Source organism: Nycticebus coucang, chromosome 17 (assembly GCF_027406575.1).
Source record: "Nycticebus coucang isolate mNycCou1 chromosome 17, mNycCou1.pri, whole genome shotgun sequence".
In the NCBI taxonomy this organism is placed as follows: domain Eukaryota; kingdom Metazoa; phylum Chordata; class Mammalia; order Primates; family Lorisidae; genus Nycticebus; species Nycticebus coucang.
In genome coordinates this window covers 19376474-19397132 of record NC_069796.1, presented here as the reverse complement: position 1 = coordinate 19397132, position 20659 = coordinate 19376474, and the positions used below count along the sequence as shown (strand labels likewise).

Genomic DNA, 20659 nt, shown 5'->3' with positions numbered 1-20659 from the left:
AGGGACTTTACCTAACAATTGCAATCAGTGTAACCTGGCTTATTGTACCCTCAATGAATCCCCAACAATAAAAAAAAAGAAAAAAATTAAATAAAAAAAAAAAAAAGAATCCACAGAAAAAGGTTTTAATAAGCATGTTCGTTCTCTGCAAGGAGTGGATGGCAGTGAATATAAATCTTCTTCTATAAAAAGTAATAATTTTGACCTTTGAGAACTTTGGAAGAGAAAGTTTGGAGTTAAGAAATATCCAGTAATTATTAATTGAGTAGTTCATTTTGTTTATTAATGCATTAATTAATAAGCATTACTACGCATCATCCAGGCTCTAAGAACTTCAGACACATAAGGGAACAGAAGTCACTGGCCTTCGGGAGCTGCTCTCCTAGAGGCAGGAAACAACCATGAGAAACAGTGTATCAAAAACAGACAAGTATTAAGGTGCAGAGAAAAAATAAAGAGGGAAAAAGGTTAAGGAGTGCCAGATTCTATAACGACCTATGGAGTTGGCTGACTAGCTGCCATGTAGTGAAACTTCAGCAAAACTTGAATGAGGTAAAGAGTTAGCTCAAGAGGAGTTAGGTGTGAAAATGCGCATAGCCCATTTGTTCCTAGAACAGCAGGCTGCTGCTACTGAGGCTGAAGCCAGGTGACCCAGAGAGAAAGTAGTAATGAGAGAGAAGGTCAGAGCAATAAAGGAGAAGGGAGGAAAATCCCTGGAAAGGCCTGGTAGCCACTGTCAGCACCTTGACTTTGAGTAAAAGGAGAAACTGCAACAGGAATCTGAAAGGACTGATGTGATCTCACTGACTAATGAGCTGAGAAAAAGCTTCAGAGAGCAAAGGAGGAGAACAGGAGACTATTCCAGCCATCCACATGAGGGAGGATGCTGGGGTGAGCCAGGATGACAGCAGTGGGGAAAAAAAATTGGCCAGATTCTAGAAACATTTTGAAGATAAACCCAATCAAGCTTTCTGATGAATTGCATATAATTTATGATAGGAGGAGGAATAAGTAAATACTCCAAGGCCTGAGAGTATGGACATGCCATCATCGACATGGGAAAGACTGCAGGATTAGGTTTGGGGGGAGAGAGGAGATCGGGGTTCAGTTTAGAACATGGTAAAATGAAGATGCCTCTGAGACAGCCGATAGAAATGGGAGTAAACCCCTGGTTATACAAGTTCAGAATAAAGATCTGTGCTGGAGATATAAACTTGTCAGTTATGAACCAATGACATTTTTCCATAAAACTTACTACCAAGAAGTGGGGTAAGCTTAAAAAAATAAATAAATAAAAATTTGAGTTAGGCTATTCCAGAGAAGGAACAGTAACGGTAACAGAGAAAGAAAAATCAGTGAGGTGAAAAAGCCTTGTATTCTTCAAGCTAAATGAGGAAAGATTTTTAAAGAGATTGTCAAATGCTGATGGGTTACACAGTATTAGGCCTGAAAATTCACTATTTATTAAATAAATAACATGGAGTCACTGAAAACCTTCAGAGAGGCAGTTTTGCTATCGTAGTAAGATTATAGATCTGAGTTGAGCAGATTTAGGGAAAAAACAGGAGAGACTAGGTGATAGCAAATATAGTGAACACTTTCATGTTTTTTGTAAAGGAGAGCTAAGAAATGGTATGATAATTTTCAGCAGAACTAAGGCAAAGAAAGGATTTTACATGCATTATTATATTTGTTTTCACTAGTATACTGAAAGGAATCCTCTATGGTAGAGTGAAAAAAAATGTTGGTATAGCAAAAATAGGGGAGGATTTTTAATGATCTTCTAAAGTAAATAGGCCTTCATACTCAACTGTGGAGCCCTTAACATCCTTAATAAGTACTACTTGGAGATGGACCCCTCAAGTTCAAGTTCCTCAGTAAATAAGAGGGAGACTTTAAAACTGTTGAATTGAAACTTAAATAATTAGTAACCAACAGAGAACAGTTACTAGATCTTAAAAAAGACAACACACAAAGAGGGAGCAATTACGAAGTAATACAAGCAGATCCAGGATTGTGGTATAATGAATATAAACACGAGGGATGCAGATAGCACACTGATTAAAACATTGCGGTGGTGTCAAGACAGTCTGGGATGGTCTCTGTGTTTTTGAATGAAGAGAATACGAGACAGGCTTAAGGGGAAAGATGAGACCCCGGGTGTCAGGCAGGAAGGCTAAGTCTGGTCATCTAACATTTTAAGTAATAGGAGATAGTGTATGACCTTCTAAGCAGGGGTACGGCCTGAAGGGAGCAGGGCATTAGATTAATCCGGCCGTGGTTAGAGAATAAATTGGCACAGGAAAACAAAAGGCAGAGAGAAAAATCTCTAGATTTGTGAAGCAAACAGCACAGGGAATGGAGAAGAAACGAAAGAAAGAAGTCAGTCAAAATCCCTCGTTCAGCAAGAACCAACAAGCCCTATAAACAATTTTGTTTTTTTTCATCACGTACTTTTCTTTTTTTTTTTTTTTTTTGTAGAGACAGAGTCGCACTTTATGGCCCTCTGTAGAGTGCCGTGCCCTCACACAGCTCACAGCAACCTCCAACTCCTGGGCTTAAGCGATTCTCCTGCCTCAGCCTCCCGAGCAGCTGGGACTACAGGTGCCCGCCACAACGCCCGGCTATTTTTTGGTTGCAGTTTGGCCAGGGCTGGACTTGAACCCGCCACCCTCAGTATATGGGGCCGGCGCCCTACCCACTGAGCCACAGGTGCCACCCGCATCACGTACTTTTCTTTCATAACCCTTAAAACCCCTCAATAAATATTATTTTTTTTATTATTTAGAAAATGTCTATTAGAATGTAAGTTCTAAGATGGCAGAGGCCATGATTTGCTGACTATTTTATCTCTACGGACAACCTTAGTCTCCTACGATGGGTGTGTTTTCATTTTTAATAAGTAAATAAGATACGGAGGCATTTTAAAGAAATAGATGAGGAAACTGACGAAATAAGAAGAGGAGAAGAAAAGGAAGATAGAAGAGGAGGGGAAAAGAGGCAGATGATACAGGGGAGGAAGAACACGGGAAAGAGAAGAGGGAGAGAAGGTTGAAGTTAAAAGCCTGAACAATAGCGGAGCATTGGCGCCAGGAATGGGGAGCTGGTTACGGATAAAGGTTTAAAGGGGGAAATACCAAGAGTTCAACTCCATCACTTGCTCTTCGTATCATAGCTCTCTGCCTCTGCTTCCTAGTCCATAAAATAACTACAGGAACCTCAAACGGCGACTGTGAGGATTAGATGAGGCAAGTCAGGACAGGGCCTGGTCGATAATGAGCAGTTACTTGATGCCAGTCCTGTGTGTCACCAGCATCACCATCACTGTACCGCTTCCGTATATAATTTGTACCCTGCCAGCGAGCAGTGAAACCATTATAGCCTCTCCTGTGTCTGCACAAGTGGGAGAAACAGGAGAAGCACAGGACTAACTGATGGATGAGATGCACGGCCTTCCCCTCAGTCAAGGTCGCCACCGACCTCACACAGGAACTGCCTGGCACAAACACAAGCAGCTCAGCCTTGGCGGTTCCTATCCTCTCTTCCAAGTTTCTCTTATTTTTTTCCAAATCCTAAAATATATAGAGGTACCAAAATCTCTTAAAAATGTTTAACTTACTTTTTTATGTCATTATAAAAATAAAAAGAAAAGAACTGATAGCAATGGGTAGGTGTATATTCAATGTATGTTGGATGAAGGAAAAAAGAATCAGGCAAATGAGAAGAAAAATACAGCCAATGGTATTTTTTTTTAATGATTCTGGATATAAGACATGAAAGCAACAAAGTCCCAGTGCTTGGTGGATTAGCATGGGAAAGGAAAAGGTGGGTAGAGAAAGCACCCCACATCTGAACTCCCATGGAATATGAGGAGGAGCTGGAGCAATGCTCCCAGGAGAGGTGATTCTCCTCCTCTGACCAGACTTCTGGCTGCCGCACTGGCATTTTCAGTGGCTGCTGGCATCTAGCTGGTAGAAACCAGAGACACTGCTGCTAACTGTCGTACATTGCAAAGGACGGTCCCTGCACACCAAAGGATTGTCCTCTCAGAATGTCAATAGCGCGGAGTTTGAGAAACCCTAAGCCAGAAGTAAAAGATCCAGTCACTGTGCTCAAAAGCCTGCAAATCCCCATTGAACTCTCAGTAAGAGTCAAACATTTAGACAAGCCCCCATGCCCATCCGACCCTGTCTCTGTCACTCTTTCCCCTGTTCATTCACTCCTGCCAACTGGCCAACTTGTCCCTCAAAGGCGTGGGGCACTAGCCCACCTTCAGGCCCCTGCACTGCTGTTCCCTCTCCCTGGGAAGGTGCTCCCTAGGTCTGCAGAGGGTGTGCCCCTTCCCCTTCAAACTGCCCCCCACACTGCCATCTCACTTTCTCAGAGGGGCTGATTCCGGATCCCCCTATTTAAAATTGCACCTCCCCCCCCCCCACCGTTTACTTCGTCATCCTCTATTATTTTATAGCACGTTCACCTTCTAACATTGTATAAATTCTGGCATTTATTATATCAACCTATCTTCCTTATGCCCTCCCCACACATAAAGGAATTTGGTCTGTTTTGTTCACTAGTGTATCCTCACCAAATAGAACAGTGCCTAACATGCGGTAGGGGCTAAATAAACATCTGTTTGTTGAATAAATGAATAAGAATGCTCAGATAAATTCAAACAAGAACAATATTGACAGATAACACAGACAGTGCTTGCTCTATGCATCGAACTGTTAGAAGGCCTTTGCATATAACCCATTTACTCCTCATAACTAGCCTATACTGTAGGTAACATTATCACTATTTCCATTTTAAGGAGGAAATAAAGGAGAGAGAGAGATGTTAAATAATGTGGCCAATATTACATGGCAGAACGATTTAAAACAGAGCAGCCTGGCTTCAAATTCTGAGATCTTAACTCATTTATACTATGCTAACGTACTGACCATCATAGCCTCAAAAATTGGATTGTTTAAAAAAATCACATACACACACAATGCCAAACATTGATCAGAAACATTGATTTCTTCAATAAGAGATAACCAAACACTTTATTCTACACATCATTGCATAAACCTAAATACGTGTCTGATGTTCAGGCTTTAAAATTTCAAAGTTATTTTCAATTAACGATAGTTGACCTACATAGTGCTACCATTATTATCAAAAGTAAATAGAACATAGTTACCTGGTTATCTTTTTCAGTAATTCTCCCTATTTTTCAAGCCTTATTCAAATTAATTCAAAATGTACAAATGCTATACCTGTAACAGCTTGATAGTCACACATATGTAAATCATCAATGATTTATCTTAATAATTTTTAAAGAGAAAAATAATTGATTTCCGATTGTTTTCAAATGCATTTACCTCTCTTTAACAACAGAGCTTCTCATTTGGAGAGATTTGCTTCAGAAAGGTAGCTTCTGCTGTTAGTAATATGTGTTGAGATTTAATTACACTAATTGACCATAATCCCTATGAATAATGCTCTAATTTACAATAACAAAGCAACACATTTATGAGTTTGAAAATTCTGCCCTCACATCCCAAAACTATAATGTATCATTACAGGAGTCACTATACTTCTTTAGCAAAGTTTAGAATGTATTCATTCAGAGAAAGATAAATTAAAAATAGGAACCAGGATGAAAGCTTCCCCCTCTTTGTGTCCTAAGTGTGCTTTCGTTGGCTGGTACTCATTCCGCGTTGCTGTAACTCTCAAGCCCCTACCAGGGGTGACGTTCACCCTCCTGGGGGTGATGCTCTCCATGACAGGACCTCATTCATTTTGCGTCTTTTCCAGTCTTCAGCACAGTGACCTATACATATCATGAATTCAATGTATCTTTCATAATTCATGAATTAATGTCACACAAGAAAATGATTGGTATACCACCATTTGCTCCCTCGAATAAGAAAACATCAGATTACAACCATCAGCATTTCTTCCCCTCCCCTTTTTGTAGAGGGAAAAGATATATATATATATATCTTGTTTTTGCAGTTTTTGGCCTGGGATGGGTTTAAACATGCCTCCTCTGGCATATGGGGCCGGCAACCCACTCCTTTGAGCCACCGGTGCCGCCCAAGAGCCAGGAATTTTCATCCTCAAAATTATGGAGGTACATGGCCAACAACCAGAAAAAAGTGTTTTTTCTTTAAAAAAGGCAATCAAGCACCTATTTTGTCTCTTATCTCTTCACCTGAGTCATTCCCAACCATCCAAATTTCTCTGAACATGTATAGAAATTTATGTTTGCATAAGCTTTTATTGCAGAAGAAATATCCCTAACACTTTTCATTCCTTCAATGGGGTCTGTGGTGGTGAGAAAAAATTAAGAACCATTACCACTGCAGGCAATTAATTTGACTGAATTTTTTTAACCAGTATTTTTCTGTCACCTAAATATAGAGTTTAAAATCTTGAAGTAAGCTGTGATGTCATGAAAGGGGCAAAAACACATCAGTATATCTATTGCCTTTTTTTGTGGTGCCAGAGAATAGAACCTGTTAGAAATTATCAAATTTATTCTTTCCAGACAAATTTGGAAAGACATATGACATATGTTATCTGTAGCTGAAAATCTATTTATAGTGTGTGAGACTCCATAATCACTGATTCATGGGGCATAAGCATGCAATTCGACTCACTTCAATTATTCTACAAATACAAATTGTCTCAAACACCAACTTGAAGTTGTATTTTCCAAGTAGAGGGATAGAAAATAAAGATCATGAATATAAATTTAGTCCTAGCAATGTTAACATGTCTTGCCTAAAAGTGAGGTCTGGGAGTTTAATTCCTTTGGAATTCTCATGTCTTTCCATTCTCAAAATAAATAAATAAATAAATAAATAGTTTGTGCCACATAGGTAAGAGATTCGTTCTGAGTTGACAGGCTACTTTGTAAGTCTATTTTTATTTGGACATTAATTAGATATATGTTTATTTTCTTATTTCAGTTCATGTTACTTTCTGGCTCGTGATTAAAGCTGAAATACTGCTGACTGTGGCTTCCCAGGTCTTATGGGAAACTTAATTTGGAGCAGTTCTTCCTATTGAAACTTTCACTGTAATGAAAACATCTCTATTCCTATTACACCTGAAAAGAAAACAAATAGAATTTCAGATAAGGCTGTTTTTCATAACTCTTATATGTGGGGGAGAAGGGAGGCCTATAATCCATAGTGCTAACATTACTCTAAGAAATATAATTACAAAATACACATGAAATTATTTTAGCCAGTTCGACAGTTTTGGGCCCAGTAAAGAATTCAACAAGATTTGCTAATTCATCAGTCATGACATAAAGCACAAGTGTCAAATCCAAAGCATCTCAGCAAACTTGAGGATAATGCCTCCCTTCGTAAGGCATTTTGATAGCCACAAAAGAGACTAGTATTTCCCAAACTATGTTTATTCATTTGGAACAACTGTATGTAATGCTAGATATCAACAAGCATTCATATGCGTTGTTCCTTTATTTTCTCAGCGGTGATGTTAAAAAGATAGGTAATATTCTTATCAATATTTTTGTTGAATAAAGGTAATCACTGCACTTACTTGCAAAATTTAAACCACAAGGTCCAATTCCCTCATTAATAATTTTGCCTCAATATTTGTGCCCTAAATGAAGTGCAACAAAAACAATGACTGTTAACTGTGACAATAATTAAGTACACAGAGAGCCTTAAATAAATAGCTTATTATCTTCACTCCCAATTTAGGAAACAGCATCTACACCTACACCGCTGCTGGGAGTAAGAATCTGTGAACACACTCTGGAAGACGGTTTGGCAATATGGATTAAGAACATCAAAGCTTTCACATCCCTGGCTTCTATAAAAAAAAAAAAAATTTAAAAAAAACCAGGAAACAGGATTATGATAGCGTTTAGGGGTTAAATTCCTGGGCTCTGTTCCTGTACTATCTGGCAGTGAATATCACTTCACTTATACTATAAGTGATCTCAAGCAAGTGACTTAACTTCTTTAGCTTCAGTTTTCTTATCTGTAAAATGGGGATAAGAAAACTGTCTGTTGGAGAATTATATCATCTAATATAAATAAATGCACTCAAGAGTACCTGGAAGATAGCAGAAGCTACCTGCATTAGCTATTTTTACTGCCAAAGATATTCTTTCTAGTGATATATATATATATAAATAATAACCATTAATAAGTAGAAGTAAACATAATAATCAACATTAGGAGAAGAATGAAATAACACTGCAAATCTGTGCAATGGTTATGATCTAATATTATTTGAGAAAGTAGAAATGCCATTGCATATAATTCATAATTGTAAATTCATCTATGCTAAAATATGAATACAAAAAGACAGAAAGAAAATACAGCAAAATGTTTAGCATACTAATTTCCATGCAGTATTAAAGACAATTTTATTTTATCCTTTATATTTTATTCATTTTTTTTTTAATTTCATGTTACATTTATAGGCTGTATTACTTCTGAGATCAGTAAAAAAGGAAATATGTTCTTTAAAAGAATAGTGCCCTTTGTCGTTTATTGATCTTTCATTTGCAATGTGAGGTCAGGAAAGCACATCTCAATCATAATCGAATCAGTAACAGATCGGAATTTTGTCACTGTCATTTTCAAAATTTCCCATGAAGTTTTTTATGCACTAGATCTACAGAAGGCAGGTACTATAGTTTGAGAAAATATGTTTTGCTCAAAGTTGCATTTCTATTTCTTTCCTGTTAATAATGTAACCCATGACACTTGTTTTACTATCTCTTACTTCACTATTTATTGCCTGAAACACACTGCCTATTACTTCAAGGCTGCTTGGGTTTCTTATCAGCTAATTCTCTAAGTGCTGAATGATTTAATTCATTGGAAACACAGACAGTGAAGGATGGTTATAGGCTAACTGTGTGTTCTCAGAACCATTCTCTTTTTTTCAGTAACATGCTAAGCCATCATCATTCCTAAAGAAACAAAATTTGAAAGAATTTGACATTTGGTAAATATCAGTTTAGGGAGGCAAACTATTGTATAGAACAGTGAAAGTACAGCTATAGCTACAATTAAATGAACTATTAAATTCATTTAGGGAGGCAAACTATAGTATAGAACAGTGAAAGTACAGCTATAGCTACAATTAAATGAACTATTAAATTCCACTCATTCACAACTTTAGAACTTAGAAAATACTCCAGAGATTATTCTCTATAATTTGTTCTAGTAATAAGTTTTATATGCATGAACTTGTTAGCCAAAAAATACCAGTAGGATTTCCCAGCACAATAAACTATGGAACTCCAAGTGAATAACCTATAAAAAAGAAGAGAACATTTAAAAGCAAATAGAGTTTGCAGATAATTATTAATTCGTTTTCATCTGGCCCACATAAAGGCAAGTTTTGGACTTTATAAGTTTATTCATGACATTATAAGAAAAATCATGAGTTCTTTATAGTGCACAGTGACAATGCCACACACTTTCTCGCCCACGGATCCAAACACTGAGTGCTTCCAGGCACACACAAAACACCTCATTTTAACCGGGTCCTCTGTAGAGCCATGTCTACTTACTAAGCTCCTCTAAAACAGTAAACAGTCTGCATATACATACACATATACACACACATACACACATACATGTAAGTACTTGCTCAACTCATATTAGTAGTCATGTTACTTGAAATCATAAAATGAAATACTCAAAAAATGCTCAAGGTTATAATCAGTTTAAAAGCAGCAATGAGGCCAGGGGCCGTGGCTCATCCCTATAATCCCAGCACTCTAGGAGGCCAAGGCGGATGGGTGGATTGTCTAGGCTCACAGGTTCGAGACCAGCCTGACCAAGAGCGAGATCCTCTCTCCAAAAAAAAATTAGCCTTTCATTGTGGCGGGCACCTGTAGTCCCAGCTACTTAGGTGGCTGAGGCAAGAGGATTTCTTGAGCCCAAGAGTTTGAGGTTGCTATATGCTATGATATCATGGCACTCTACCAGAGGCAACAAAATGAGACTCTATCTCAAAAAAAGAAAAAAAAAAAGCAGTAATGAATTTTGCTTCCAGATATAAGTGTTAGAGATTGCAATGGGACTCTAGCCAACTAGATTTGTGATCCCATACTAACACTAACATTTAATACAAAAAAGTTTACTAGTGAGATCTTCATAAAAGAGCAGGCAAGTTGCTACCCAACCAACTCTGATTATCTAAGACCTATTCTTAAAAAGCAGTAGCTTTGTTTCTACATTTCTTAGTGAAAATGTATCACCCACACCTGCTCTACCAGCTACGGTTAATTTTAGCCCTATAACTCTAGAGCAGTGGTTCTCAACCTTCCTACTGCTGGAATGTGTTTTCATTGTTACCAAGGGTTTGCGACCCACAGGTTGAGAACTGCTGCTCTGGAGTTTCACCAATATTTCTTTCCTTTTTTTTCATGTGTATAGAAAAGCAATATGGATTAATCTTACACTCCAAAATTGTTTTCTATTCATTCCTTCCCCTGTCTACCTTTCAAATCTTATTCCTTTACAAAGGGGGATTCAACATCTTCCATTTTACTCTTTATTTCTCTAATGAACATCCCTTCATGAAAATCTTCAATATTTAATTATAATATTTGGATATGTGATCTCCTGTATATGGTACTGATCCATTTATGTCAATCATAACAACCAACATAAACTGTAAATTTATTAAAATCCATACCTACCATCTTTTTAAGCTTCTACTTTCTTCATCAAAGGTTTATCATACTACTCAGTACATAGCCTGTATTGATTTATAAATCAATATAGAGTCATTCTTATTCTCAATTCTGCTTTCTTCCTCTGAGCCTATTGTGAGAGTGGCCATGAACAGCTTTAATGTCTTTTTATACCATAATATTAAAAGACAGGATGAATATATCTCAAAGTAACCTTTTGAGCTCATTGAGACAAGAAACTACAACTTTTTCATCTCAGTGGCAATAAAAATATGGTATAATACTTGAAATATGGTAGGTGCTAGATAAATACACTAAATTATATTTAAGTTAGTGGCACAGAAGACCAACAGACCCATATTATTTCTGTAAAAAAATCAAGTTATCTAAAATTTACTAAATTCTAGAGGAATAAAAATGCCTTTAGACTTATTAGAAGTCCTATTCCTCTTGTCTTAATATATGTAGCACAATCCAATAACTGCCTCAGTAACTATAACTAAATAATCATAAAAATATACCCATAATAATTATTCTTCTTGTTGGACAGACTGGAATTTCATTACTACTTATTAAAGTGTTCCAAGTAGCGACTATTATGCTTAACTTTACCCTAGTAGCTGAATTTTCAAATGACTAAAATCCAGAAAGCTTCTATAAAAAAAAAAGCAATTTCAGAATAAGCTCAAACAAAAATCCAATACTTTGGCACAGAGTTTGTGTGAAACTAAAGGGCAGAATATTAAAAAAAGTAGAAATGAAAAAAGTAGTAACTGACATAGTCATCTAGTCATAACCACTCTTTTATTTTTAATTTCTGTTCCAAGTTAACAGAAGCTTGCTAATAATTTATACAAAATATACTATGGCCTAAAAGCATAGCAGTGCCAGTAAAAGAAGTAGAATTCTAAATAGATCTGTTTATATTTAATAAATCCTAATTATAAAACACCAGAATATTGGATATAACAACTGATGAATTAAGAGCACCATTTATATTTACGAGTAACAGATATAGAAACCAGCAGGCTTTGTCATAAACAATGTGTTGTTATTCTGTTATTCCAAACCACATCAAAGACATGTTTAGTCACATATGCAAAATTATCCTATAGAGATAAATGGTAGACAACTGCAAGATGCCATTGGTTAAATATGTCTTGTAAATATTTTGTTCTCAAAATAACTCTCATTCATATTACATAAATAGCCAATGTCTTGAGATTCAGCCATAGTATATACATTTCCATGGGCAAGCATTTCATGATACCCACACAGGAGTTATTATCAACCACATCACACAATTTATCATTCATAAAATTCAGGTTCATGGTGAGATTTTGTTACTCAAACATGTCCTGGTAATCAATCAAATTCCAAAAACATTAAGTGAAAAATTGATCTCTGGATCTGTCAGATCTCTTCGTCTACTTAGTTGTACATAATCTAGGCCTTTTTTAAAATTTCTTTTATAAGCTGCCTTTCTTTTTTCCCTTAAAAATCCTCAAGTAAATGAAGTCAGAGAGCAAGAGACCCCCCTGATTTACATCTTTGTAGTTTTAACTAAGAACCAAAGGGAGGTTGAAAGTTTCACTATAGGTCTCCTTGGTCTCCAAATGTTCCTATGATAATGATGCAAACTAGAACCAGGTCTATGTCCAGGTTGCTGTGAGTTAGTCTATGAAATCTAAGTGAGTGGACTGACCCGTCACCACATAAGGAGGACGGCCCCCAACGCAGGGTTTGACTGACTACGTTCCTCTTCATCTCACTCGACATTAAACAGTAACTGCCTGGCTGGGCTGCGGCAGGTTTTCCACGTCCCCCACCTTAGAAATCTCAACTGTAAAGCATAATTCTGCCAAAAGGAACATGTACCATTTGTTCATTTTTTAAAACGCCATGTTTCAGATGAAAACACAGCCTGCCAAAGATGTCAAATAAAAGAATAACAAAGAAGCGAACAGCATCTTTAGACTTGAATTTCAACGCGTAACCCCTCCATCTGTCCACCAGTTGTGAAGCAGTAATCCCGGGGAGGGCCCCGACAACGTGACAAGTTTTATCCCCGCCTATGTATCAACAGCCAGTCTCCGGACCTCGGCAGGAATTATGTCTGTCTGTGGAGCAAGCTTCAGGAATGACATTTGCTTTGGGCAAACTGAACCCTGGCGACGAATGGGCCCGTTTCACAGACTTCCATTTGGAAACACACGCGGAGTTTAGCTCACAGCGGTGAAGGGGGTGCGGGAAAGAGGAGGGAGAGGTCTCTCCTCCAATTTGGATAGGAAATTGAATACAGAACGTTAAGCTCTAGAGGCCAATTAAACAGCCCTCGAAATCTCCTCCTTGGCTTCAGACAGGATTACAATGTCGGATCCAGACTACACCTCACCTCTTCTCTCCCCGCTGTGGCCGCCACCTTCCAAGTTAAGGTCTTAACTCTCCCGCAACAGGGGCTGCCGACTCCCGCACTGAGACCACACCAGGAGCCCACTCATTAGGGGACACCGTGCCACGACTGTGCCACCAGCTCCACTACGCCACTAGCGCCAGATCCACGCACCCAAGACCCCCTTCCAGCACAGCCTCGCCCCCGGCCCGCAGCAGCCGCCTGGGTTACGCAGCCTGAACCCCTACCGGGTCTCTGCTGCTTTCCACTGGATAATATAGGAGTGAGGGTGGGGGGCAAACCGATGTCGGAGGAGGGAGGGTGTAAGAACCAAAACAGTCTCAGTTCTGAACAGTCCGGATGCCAGTGGCAAGACCCCATGCACGCGCGCTGACCCCCCACACTCTCCCACACACGCACACGCGCACACACGCTCGCCTGCTCACCCTGCTCCCCAGGTTCAGTGGCAAATGGGGACAGGATGGAAGGAAGGAAAGGAGGAGAGAAGGCGTGGTGGGAAGGCCCAGAGTTAAAGGGAGCGACATTTGTAGGAGAGAAGGGGAGGCTTCAGTAACTGCGAAAGTGAGAAAGTCCTAAACCTCCTCCCTACGCCCAAGGCTGGACTCTGCTGCGCGCGGCCCAAGTCGCCTTTCTCCCAGTGGGACCGGGAGACCTGGAGACCGGGAGGGGAGCCTGAGCCGAGTTTCCCCCAGCCTGCCCTCCCTGGCTTGGCCCAGGGCCCAGAACCTGGCCCCCCTTTAGCCCCGACTTGAGGAGTCTGCCAGGCAGGGAGCGGACTTGCCAAAAGACTCTGGGGGAGCGAGAGGACGCGAGCGAAGCATCTTGCAGCCCCGACCGCTGTCATGTCTCCCTCCGGCGACACACCCCCGTGAGCCCCCTCCCCGTCACCACACACACAGACGGAGACAGGCGCGCGTTCAACCCCCCGCCCCCACCATCCCAGGTCCATCCATTAAAACACTAGTTGATTTCTTCCTGATTAAAAAAAGAAAGTACAACAACAACTCTTCTCCGGAGTACAGTCCCCGGAGCAAAGAAAGTCAGTCCGCAGGCGTCTTTCTGTAGTTTCCCGGGAGTTTAGAAATCTGGGAGTCCCTAGCGAAAAGGGATCGGAACCCCAGAGGGAGCCAAGGTGCCGAACTCCCTCCCAGCCCCGCGCCTCTCACCTCCTTGAGTTCCTTGGCCACGTCCTTCAGGTCGCCCAGGACTAATTCCAGATCCTCCACGATGATCTTGATCTGTTCCTTCACCTTGGTTTTGGAGGCTGCCGGCGGTCCTTCGGCTGGAGCGGAGGAGGAGGGGGTCCCCTTGGGCTTGGCTGACATTCTTTGGGGGCAAGCGAGGCAGGTCAGGACAGGCGGGCGCGCGGAGGCTGCTGCGTGCCCCCGTCCCTGGCGCTGCTGCGGCCACCCCGGTCTCCCCACATCTTGAGCGCTCCCCGGCCGGCGGCGTGCGGCTGCGCTCGGCGCCCGGCCCCGCGGCCGCACCGCGCTGCTGCCATCGGCTCCGGAGACGCGGCGCTCCGCGCTGGGCTGCAGACGGGCGCGCAGCGCGCCTGCGCCTCCCCCGCCGCCGCCGCGGCTCGCGCGCACCCGCGCCCGCTCCCCGCCCGCGCAGGGGGGTGTCGGCTGCGGTCAGCGCCCTGGACAGGTGCCCCCATCCCTTCCGGCCGCCCTGGTATCAAAGTGCAGGGGGACAACTTCGCATCCTGCTCGCCCCCTGTCTCGGTTCGGAAAGGCCCCCACCAGCCTGCGGTGCGTCTTCTCACGTGTAGCCTGGTTTCCTTCTGCTTCACCCGCTAAGGGAGACTTGGAGCGATTTGGAAACAACCACGATGGGATCAGGAACTGGAGTTAGGGTCAATAATGTAACCCTAAATGCTTTTCCAGAAACGCGTGGCGTCCAGAGGCCTCTGATCAGCATCCCAGTGACCTGTGAATTAAACATAATTCTGCAGGAAAAAAAGACGTGCATAATAGCGACCCCTTATCTACTGGAATTGTGACATTTAACCAGCATTATTGAAAGAGATAGCTTCATCGTAGTAATTCCTCAAAGCTAGGAGTGGATTTATTAATTTGAAGTCCCACCCCCAAAAAATCCCTCCATAATCCCCCAGAGACTGTGTGAGTGATCTTGACTCCACTTCTTATCTGGTCAGTCTCTCTCTCTCTCTCTCTCTCTCCTCTCTCTCTCTCTCTCTTCTCTTCCCCATCAGCTCACCCCCCAGCTCTCTTTGTGACCTATACTGATTTTCAGTGAAGGGGGAAAATCATCCTATTTGGATTCCCCAAAGAAGCCAAATAAGAGTTGTCTCCAATTTCTCTTCTATCATTCTTTACCCTCTATTCCAAGTCTTTTGCTACTAAGCAAATAGGAAATAACTTCCTTAGTATTCTGTCAAAAGGACCCAGACAGGGGAGTTAATAGGAAGCCTTCAATTCATTCTCAGTGGGTGGTTACCATTCTCATTAGCTGCAATTTTAATTTCCTTAGTAGCAAACCCAAGGGCTGTTAGTTACTGACCTGGCTGGCTGGCTCTGCTCTGTCAGTTCACACTCCTCCAGATCGTTCTCTTAACAGGCTTTCCCTTTTGGTGAGGCCTTAGCAGGGCTCCCTGTTTCTTGCATCTCCTACTCCAGGTAACTCCAAAGTGCTTCTGCAGGAGAATATCTTGGCAGCTCTCCTCTTCCCAGTTCTGTGGACTCTTAGTAATCAATCACTCTCTTAATTCTGAACAATTCATCTTGACAAAATCTTTGGAAGTCATATTTGTAATACGAAGGACCAAAGGAATGGAAGAAAAGAACTTTGGAAGTGATGTAAAAAATGCAGAACTAAAAATTGCAGTGAAAAATCAGAGGAAAGGTGGGTAAAAGCAGATGCTGCTGCAGGAGGAATGAAATAAGAAAAGAACAAAAGAACCACTTTGCAGTAAGCAAATCAGAGAAGAGAAAAAGAAAAAATGATTAAAAGTATTAAATAAGTAAAGTGCTTGAGTTCTCAGAGGTAAGGACAATAGATTTTTTAAAACTCCTTTTGTCTCTTCAGGCTTTTCTCTGTTTTATAAAAATGGAACAGTAAAAATAATTCTGTTAGGTTTCAAAACTCCCCCATGGGAAATTTCCGATCTTTAATGATACTCTTAGATCTGAAGCAAGACAAATGGTCAGGAATGCAGGAGCTAAAGTTAAGGTAAAATAGAAACCAATCTTTCTAGGTTTGAAGTTTTGCCTCTCAATAGGAGGCATGTGAGTAAGGAAGACCACTAGATTCAGAGAACAGTGACTTTAGGTGAGGATATTGGAGAAGGCAGGGAAGTGTTTGTTTCCTTCCCAGAGACAAAATAATCCTCCTACAATATGGGAATATTTCCATACTACTCTGAATTTCTTCCACTAAAGATTAAAAAAAAAAAATCTGTTCTCCAATGATACCATTGCCACTACTGAACCAAATTATTCTGGACCAACGTCAGACCATAACTGTAACTCTGAAACATACCACCCACACCCACAGCACAATTTACTCAACACAATTTGCTATTTAATGGTCATCATTGATCTTTACCTACATCTGTGCCTGTTTACAATACAGAGTTAACGAAAAGGGGGAAAGATAAAATTGGTTTCCAAGACTAAACTGAGAAAGCTGTCAGGATTCCAGCAGGGGTAACTCTCAGTATCTTCTAGTCATTTAAGATCGATTAAAGCAAGTCTCTATAAAATATTTCTGGAAAAGAAAAATTTATAGAGTTAAAAATATAAAGGAGAATAGCACAGAAAAAAATACACAAATATAAATCAAATCTATTTACACCCCATTTTCATATTACCCTTCTGGAAAATTATTCATTCCTTTGGCTTATCTTAGACTCTCAGAGATGAGTATATATAAAGTTTTATACCAAAACCACCATACCACAAAAGTGATACATAATGAAATTCTTGATGACATTCTCCATAAATTTGCTTATGTACCAGTGCGAGTTGCAAATAGTTACACACCCAAATACATTACTTGTGAATTTAGAATAACAGAATTCTTTTTTTTTATTTCAGATTATAGAGGGTACAAATGATGAGTTTACATTGTGAATGTTAGGTAAAGTTCAAGCTGCAGTTGAGCCTTCCACCCAGAAGGCGTGCTGTATCCTCCAACATTGTGCCCATTAGGTGGAGTTTGCCAACCCCCCTCCCTCCTCTCCTCCCTTCTTTTCCCCCTCCCCCCTTCCCCACTTGAATTTAATTGTGTTTTTTCTCTCATGTGGGCTTGTAGTTATTTATCTATTGGTCTCATATTAGTATCGCATATACTGGATATTTGCTTTTCCATTATTGTGGTACTTTACTGAAAAGAATGTCCTTCAGCTCCAACCAGGTAAATACAAAAAGATGTAATGTCTCCATCTTTTTATGGCTGAATAGTATTCCATGGTGTATATATATACTGTAGTTTATTAAACCATTCATGAGTTGATGGGCACTCAGATTGATTCCATATCTTGGTAATTGTGAATTGAGCTGCAATAAACATTCTAATGCAAATGTCCTCAGGGTAAAAAATTATTTTTTTCTTCTGGGTAGATGCCTAGTAATGGAATTGTGGGGTCAAATGGAAGGTCAATGTTTAGTTCTTTCAGAATTCTCCATATTTTCCATAGATACTGTATTCATTTGCAGTCCCAACTGCAGTATAAAAGTGTTCCCTTCTCTCCACATCCACGCCAGCATCTGCAGCTTGGGATTTTGTAATGTGAGCTGTTCTCACTTGTTCTCAAAATAGCTTTGAATTGCATTTCTCTAAAGATTAGGGATGATGAGCATTTTTTTTTTAGTTAGTTTGCCATTCATCTGTCATCTTCAGAGAAGTTTCTATTCAAGTCCCTTGCCCACTTATAAAGGGGGCTGTTTGCTCTTTTCTTATTGATTAGTTTTACTTCTCTGTAGATTTTAGTTATCAGCCCTTTGTAGATTAGTAGCATGGAAATATCTTCTCTCATTCTGAAGGTTGTCTGTGTGCTTAGTTGTGTTCAGCTGTGCAGAAGCTTTTTAGTTTGATCATGTTACATCCACTTACATTTGGTGTTGCTGCAATTGCCAAGAGCAGTGGTTCTCAACCTGTGGATAGCAACCCCTTTGTAACAATGAAAATACACTGTGGCATTAGGAAGGTTGAGAACCACTGGTCAAAATGGTCTTCTTCATAAAATCTTTTCCAAGTCCAATTTTGTTAAGTTTTTCCTCCACACTTTCTTCTAGAATTTTTATGGTTTGTGTCTTAAATTTAAATCTTTTATCCAGTGAGAATCAATTTTTGTCAATGGTGAGAGGTTCGGGTCCAGTTTCAGTCTTCTACATGTGGCTAACCAGTTGTCCTTAAGAGTTTTTCCCATACTTTCTTCTATAATTTTCAACGTTTTGTGTCTTAAATTTAAATCTTTTATCTAGCGAGAGTCAATTTTTGCAAGTGGTGAGAGATGCAACAGCCTTCATAAATTCCAACAACAGTCAAGCTGAGAATTAAAGACTCAATACCCTTTATCCTAACTTCAAAGAAAATGAAATACGTGGGAATATATCTACCAAAGGATGTGTAAAATTCTTTGCATGAACTTGTTTTTGTTGGTAAGATCTAATGAGGTCCAACTAGGAAACCCTGAGAAAAGAAATAGCAGAAGACATTAACAAATGGAAGAACATACCATGCTCATGGCAAGAAAGAATCAATATTGTTAAAATGTCCATACTACCCAAAGGAACCTCCAGATTTAATGTAATCCCCATCAAAGTACCAATGTAATACTTTGTATAACTTGAAAAAAAAATAGCACTTTGTTTCATGTGGCACCAGAAGAAAACCCTTCATAGCCAATGCAATTCTTAGAAAAGATAACAGATTTCTGAACAGAGGAGGGTCTTATTTATAAATGTGAATATATACTTAGTCTATTGTTTTTTTCTATCTCTTTATTCCTCATTTTCTGAATTTTGTAGCAGGAAGAATTAGTTAATTATGAGAGATCATCTAATGATTGCTTCTTTAGTTATAATCTCTTATCGATATTCTCAAGTGAGTATGTGTGTATGTTAATTATTAGCTATCAACTGCAATGATACCTAATAATTCCTCATGTTTTGAGTGACTATTGTCGACTATTATTGACACACTACCACAATCCCTCACCAATTCTGAAAGAATAATATATGGGCATAATATAAAATCACTCTTAATAAAGGCTTTCGTTTTCCTTTTTTTTTCTTTTGCATGAATTTGTTTTTGTTAGTAGGATTCAAGGAGGTCCTTAGATATATTCGAAAACATGAAGAATAAAAAACTAAAAAAAGCTTTGTTCTGACCAAAATTGTTTGCACTGGGATGTGTGGAGCACTTTACCGAGTTTCTAGGCTGTGTGTAGAAATCACACTTTGAAAACCACCGGTTTGTGAGATTAAAAAGAGAACTTTAGCATACATGTGCACATTCTGTTCTGGGTGGTAAGGTAGGTATATGTTTAGTTTTAGTTAATTTTGCCAAAATATGTCAATACAATGATTTTGTCAATTCACATTCCCACTGGCAGTGTATGAGTTGGAGTCGCTCCATATCCTCCCCACTCTTGCTAGTCTGTCTTTTCAAGCCGAGCCAGGATGGAGGACATGTGTGTAAAGAAACAAGAAGAGGAACGTTCATTGGCACTTTACCCATGATAAGCCCAAAGTGGAGCAACCATAGTAATCTGTGACACAGGCAAACAATACTACACATTAATTTATGTATTTGGAACTACTGTTACATACAAAAATATGGATCAATCTCACAGACATAACGTTAAGGGGGAAATCTAGACAGAAAAGAATGCATACTTTATAATCCTATTTCTTTCAAGTTCCAAAGTAGATGAAATTAATCAATGGTGAGGAAGGTCAGAATAGTGATGATCTGCATGGGAGGTAGTGACTGACAGGGCCAGGGGGAAGCCTTCTGTGGTGCTGGTGGGATTCACTATCTCCATCTTAGGGGTAGGTACAGAGAGGTGTCCACTCTGTCGAAATGCCTTGAGCAGTGCCCTCAGGATTCATGCACTTAACTGTAGGTGTATTATATATCAATAAAAATGCAAAACCACAAATCCTCTTGGAACCTGAATTTTTATATGAAATCATGTTTTTGGCCTGTGTTATAATACAAAGTATAGCATAATCTTTTTATAAACCCTCTGTAAGTTTTAGGAACTGAAAATCCAACTAATATGTTATTTGAAGCTAAAAAAAGAAAACTTTAGGTTTCTTTTGAGCTACAATAAGCCTGAAATATCATCCAGTTAAATTTTCTTTATGCTATTGGGTAGAAAACTCAGACTTTGGGAGGCTAAATGTCATACCCTATGTTTCCCATTTTCACATTTAGGGAATGACAAATTGAGAACTCGAATCTCTTGTTCACTCATATGTTTTGTTAAGGTGTTTCCATTTGTTGGAGAATGTCTCCTTTTAGAACATCAACTGCCTTTGTCATGATGTCTGTGTACTGTTGATGCATATTGGTTAAAAAAAAAT

At 39.6% G+C, this 20659-nt stretch overlaps 1 protein-coding gene across 4 annotated transcripts in view; it reads right to left on the bottom strand.

Moving 5' to 3' along the window:
- Positions 1-14660, bottom strand: part of PRR16 (proline rich 16) — a 285975-nt gene extending 271315 nt beyond the window's left edge. For 2 of the 4 annotated variants that reach the window (XM_053566624.1, XM_053566623.1), the window contains exon 1: positions 14267-14660. In XM_053566624.1, coding sequence (XP_053422599.1) covers positions 14267-14425 — 159 coding nt within the window. In that variant the 5' untranslated portion in view covers positions 14426-14660. The remainder of the gene's footprint in view (positions 1-14266) is intronic. The other 2 variants (XM_053566626.1, XM_053566625.1) reach the window with 2 other exon arrangements.
- Between the last annotated feature and the right edge of the window lie 5999 nt (positions 14661-20659).